The sequence below is a fragment of the Octopus bimaculoides genome, chromosome 1, assembly GCF_001194135.2.
Source record: "Octopus bimaculoides isolate UCB-OBI-ISO-001 chromosome 1, ASM119413v2, whole genome shotgun sequence".
NCBI classification, from domain to species: domain Eukaryota; kingdom Metazoa; phylum Mollusca; class Cephalopoda; order Octopoda; family Octopodidae; genus Octopus; species Octopus bimaculoides.
Window position 1 is genome coordinate 154000179 of NC_068981.1, and position 4777 is coordinate 154004955.

The 4777-nt window shown below is 34.4% G+C and overlaps 1 protein-coding gene across 4 annotated transcripts in view; it reads left to right on the forward strand.

Moving 5' to 3' along the window:
• LOC106868429 (mitoguardin) overlaps nucleotides 1–4544 on the forward strand; it is a 43354-nt gene extending 38810 nt beyond the window's left edge. For all 4 annotated transcript variants that reach the window (XM_014913677.2, XM_014913678.2, XM_014913676.2 and 1 more), the window contains 4 exons: nucleotides 473–607; nucleotides 1768–1821; nucleotides 2328–2444; nucleotides 3668–4544. In XM_014913677.2, coding sequence (XP_014769163.1) covers nucleotides 473–607; nucleotides 1768–1821; nucleotides 2328–2444; nucleotides 3668–3814 — 453 coding nt within the window. In that variant the 3' untranslated portion in view covers nucleotides 3815–4544. The remainder of the gene's footprint in view (nucleotides 1–472; nucleotides 608–1767; nucleotides 1822–2327; nucleotides 2445–3667) is intronic.
• The last annotated feature ends 233 nt before the right edge of the window (nucleotides 4545–4777 follow it).

A 4777-nucleotide genomic window follows, 5' to 3' on the forward strand; every position in this document is an offset into this window, starting at 1 on the left:
GCACATGAGATGCACCATTTTGAGCGTGGCCGTTGCCAGTACCGCCTGACTGGCTCCTGTAGGATTTTCGAGCGAGATCGTTGCCAGTGCCCCTGGACTGGCTTGTGCGGGTGGCACATAAAAGACACCATTTCGAGCGTAGCCGTTTTCGTGCGGGTGACACGTAAAAGCACCCACTACACTCTCTGAGTGGTTGGCGTTAGGAAGGGCATCCAGCTGTAGAAACTCTGCCAAATCGGACTGGAGCCTGGTGTTGCCATCCGGTTTCACCAGTCCTCAGTCAAATCGTCCAACCCATGCTAGCATGGAAAGCGGACGTTAAACGATGATGATGAAGACAGTCATCAATGGTGTTGTAACAAATAGTTTATACTGAATTCATACCACACTTAGCATGTACAGTATTTTTTAAAATAACTTTGGCCTCTGTAATTATTGTTTTACAAAGTGTTATATCAATTGTGCTTTTCAGGTGAAAAAATGTACTTTCTATGATGTGTTCTTAGACTTTATACTGCTGGATGCATTTGATGATTTAGAGAATCCCCCGAAATCTGTGGTTGCTGTGGTCCAAAACCAGTGGTTATCCAATGGATTTAAAGAAACTGTAAGACTATTAATGTATCATGTTCATTACATATTTTATTTATTCTTCATTAATTATTGCATGTCATGTATGATGACAGACACACCACATAACTTGTTCCATAATTGGTGTTCTAAGTTTATTGGCAATTTCAACACCAGTCTTGTTCATAAGGACCTTGGCTATGCTTGATGGATGCCTACAGCTCATCTGCTCATGGAGCTGGTAAGCAACTCTATATGTTGCTGATAGTGTCTGACAGATTACATCTATCTTCTCTTGCTATCTTGTTAGCTAGAAGAGGTCACCATACAATTGCTCATGAGTCATTTTCTGTATTTAGCTGATGTGGAAGTCCATTCAGAACATCTAAGTGTAGCAGCTATCAGTGGACGTTGCCACACACCTAGGATCTCCTTTCTTTTTGATGGTGGAGAATTTTACATAAATAGTAGAGTTAATAAGATTGTAGCTTATTTAGTTGATTTCATAATTTAATCTAAAAATGACCTGAGAATATAAATGCCAACCACTCCGAGAGTGTAGTGGGTGCCTTTTACATGTCACTGGCTTAGGTGCATTCATGTATCACCAGCACAGGTGCCTTTACATGTCATCTACATGGGTGCTTTTACATGTTACTGGCACATATGCTATTACATTTGCAGTAAATACTTATTCAAGTTTTTAGTAAATATTTTACATTATTGCTGGAATAATCACAAAACTTAATTCCGCAGTTAAAGGGTTAAAATAGTAAGGTTTGAGGAAATTTGGCTGCTATTTCTAGTAGGTTGAGTCACTGAAAAGAGACTCTTTACCAATTTTTAGTTGTTTCTTCAGCAAGTTTTAAAACAAATATTTAAATCTTGTTCTGCTGAATTTATTCAACCCTGGTTGGTGTAAATTTAACTATTAGAATGTTAAGGCATTTAAAAGGTTTTGCATGTTATTTAAAAATCGCTATGTACAGCAATGTGACGCTGCTCTAATTTGTTTCACTAACAAGAAAGAATTGAAGAAATCAGTTCACTATCTCAACAATGAAGCATTAATTACTATTTTACTAATAAAAGAAATTGCTGTCTGTTAATTGAGAATGGCATATTCTGAATAATATATTTTTCTTCAATATTATTTTATAATTTTTCATCCTTTGTAATGTATTTGCTGTTTTCTAGGCACTGTCTACAGCTGTGTGGTCAGTTTTGAAAGCTAAAAGAAGAATGCTCAAGGTAAATAAACCAAGATGTTTCATATGTAACTATCTAAGACAGTTTACATCTTTTTTCTGTGCCAATAGTCGGAACATTATTACATTTTAAATTGTTTAGTGGTTAAAATGTCAGTAGCTTGATAAAATGTTATAAATCTATGTAATGTACTTTCTTTGCTTATTTTTACCCAGTTAAAACAAAAAAAAAAAAAAACTCCTCTTACTTTGGATTACAAAATTAAAAAAAAAAAAAAAATCTTCAGTATCAGCAAAGGAAACTGCATTATAATGTTCTTTTATTTGCTGAGTGTAGAAGAAAGGTCTGTGCCCATGATCTTTGCAGGTTATCTGAGACCAGTGACATTGGTACCAATGATGTTCTATGAAGAATTTAAAAACGCTGTCAAATAAAATGTTTCCAAATTATGTAAATTTAACATTGTTACGTACTGACTGTATTTATTGAATAGATTACTAAGATTTTTTTTAAGGATACTTTTCAGATTATAAACATTTCTTTTTCAGTTCCCACATGGTTTTATATCTTACTTTTATTCCATCTCTGAACTAATTACTCCAGTTCTTGTATGGGGTTTGCTTGGCCCACCATCCAATTTAAAAACTATTTGCTGTGCATTTAAGGTAAGTCAATAACTATATCTACTTAACCTCAATAAATAGAAACATCATTTTCATCGTTTAATGTCCGTTTTTCATGCTGGCATGGGTTGGACGGTTTGACAAGAGCTGACCAGATCCAATTGTCCGTTCTAGCATAATTTCTATGGCTGAATACCCTTCTTAACACCAACCACTTACCAGAGTGTGTCCGGTGCTTTTACATGGCACCAACGTCTGCAAGACAAAAAAAACCTCTTGGCTGGGAGAGGGAGTTGGGGCATGGCCATAAAGGACACGCCTGTATGTATTGATGGCCATGATTTTACTTAGCTTTACATGTCGTCTCAAGTACAGCAAATTGCCAGAAGCCTCAGTCACTTGTTATCTCTTCAGTAAGACCAAATTAGTCTACTGGTCCACAAACTCATTATAGGCAGGTTACTGTCAGAATCTGGATGGTTCTCTTGTCAGTTTTGACAATAAGGATTCAATTGTTTGACCAACTCATTGAATTGGCTGTGGTTGAGCATTCCACACACATGTACCCTCAATTCTCAAACCCAGTCAGCATAACACTGTGAAGCTGTGTTTTGGAATTACAGGTATGATCCATCTGAAAGTTTTTTATGCAGTTTCCATCCACAAAGGTATGGGTCAACTGGAGTCTGTAGAAAATGACATTTGCACAAGATGTCATGCAATGGAGTCGAACCCAAGACCTGGTGATTGCAAAGTGAACTTCTTAAAAACATTTGGACACAAAAAATTGGTGTGAAGATGACTGAGTGGTGTGCATGAGGAAATGGAAATACAAAATACAAAAACCCAGTGATTGGCTTATTGGAAACTTAGCCAACAATGTTGTCTTTCAGAAAATGCAATAAATCAAAATCAAAAAAATTAATAAAATACAGTATTATCATTATTTAGTATCTGTTTTCCATGCTGGTATGAGTTTGACTGGAACTGGTAAGCCAGAGAGCTGCACCAGGCTCCAGTCTGTTTTGGCTTGGTTTATACAGCCAGATGCCTTTTCTAACACCAATCGTTCTGTAGAGTGTACCAGGTGCCTTTTCCATGTCACCAGCCCAAGTATCAGATTTTTTTTAAATACCGAGAATGATATTTTACAAAGAATATGTCAAGGAAAGCGTTTTATATTGTTTGGTTTTCTGATAAAATTATTATACTTTATATTTTGAAACTATTGGTTTGATGGTTTTCTTTTTCTTCTTTCTTTACAGGATATAGTGTATAACTTCATCAAAGACATCTTCAGCTTCGAAAAAGTACGATTCACTACGCAAGAGGACATGGGAAGTGACTTGTTACGTATTGTGAAAGAATATGTCAGTATTGCTGAAAATAAGCTATGTGCTGCAAATGTATAGCTTCTGTTCATTTTAATAATGAACAGTTGATTCCACATATATAAAAGTATACTCATCTCTTGGTTAACCAGTGAGTTACATATATGTGTATATTTATATATATATATATATATATATATATATACGTACATACAGTTACTGTGTGCATATGTATGTATGACAGCATTCCTTTCAACAAAATTCAGGTTTGGTATAACACTACTGGAAGTCACTTTTGTGATTATTGACCAAACTGAAGTAGAACTATTTTTTATGAAGAGATTGTTTTGAGAAACTGAATCTTGGTGATTTTAAACTTAACCAGGCTATTACTCTTTAACCCAGGTTATCTCTCTCTTTTTTTTTTTTTTTTTTTTTTTTTTTTAAATTTCTCTACCAAGTTTTAAATTAAGATTTTCTTCGTTTTGTTGGCAGTGTCTTATTTATTTCTGTGTTACCTTAGACTCTAAATGATCTTAATATAATATTCTAGAATAGTATTTTTATGCATGATCACTTTCAAATTAGTTACATCAATGACATTAGACCTAATATTATACACTCTTAGTCAAAATACTTTGCCTAGGTGAAACTCAGTTGGTAAACATTGTAAAAAAGGGATGTTTTCTTACACTTTCTATAACAATTAAAATGTGAACTTTTGAAGAATTATTCAACCAGCATGCAGATGGATGGAAAATTTTAAGATTTCACTTATACTTTACTTCAATTCAATCTGTGGCGGGGGGGGGGGAAAAAAGTCTGATGTTAAAAGGTATTTCTTATATTTACCTTTTCAGCAACATTGTATCCTGGTTTAAGTTTTATTATTCATGAGAATCGGTGAATAATTTTTTTAAAAATTCTTGGAAAGCTAAATAATTTGCTAGTCTTTTAAAAGAGAGGTAGCTGATTAGACTTGTGAGTCCATTGAAGGATATTTACAATTCTTTTTTTTTTTAGATAGTGTTTTATAAGCAGAGT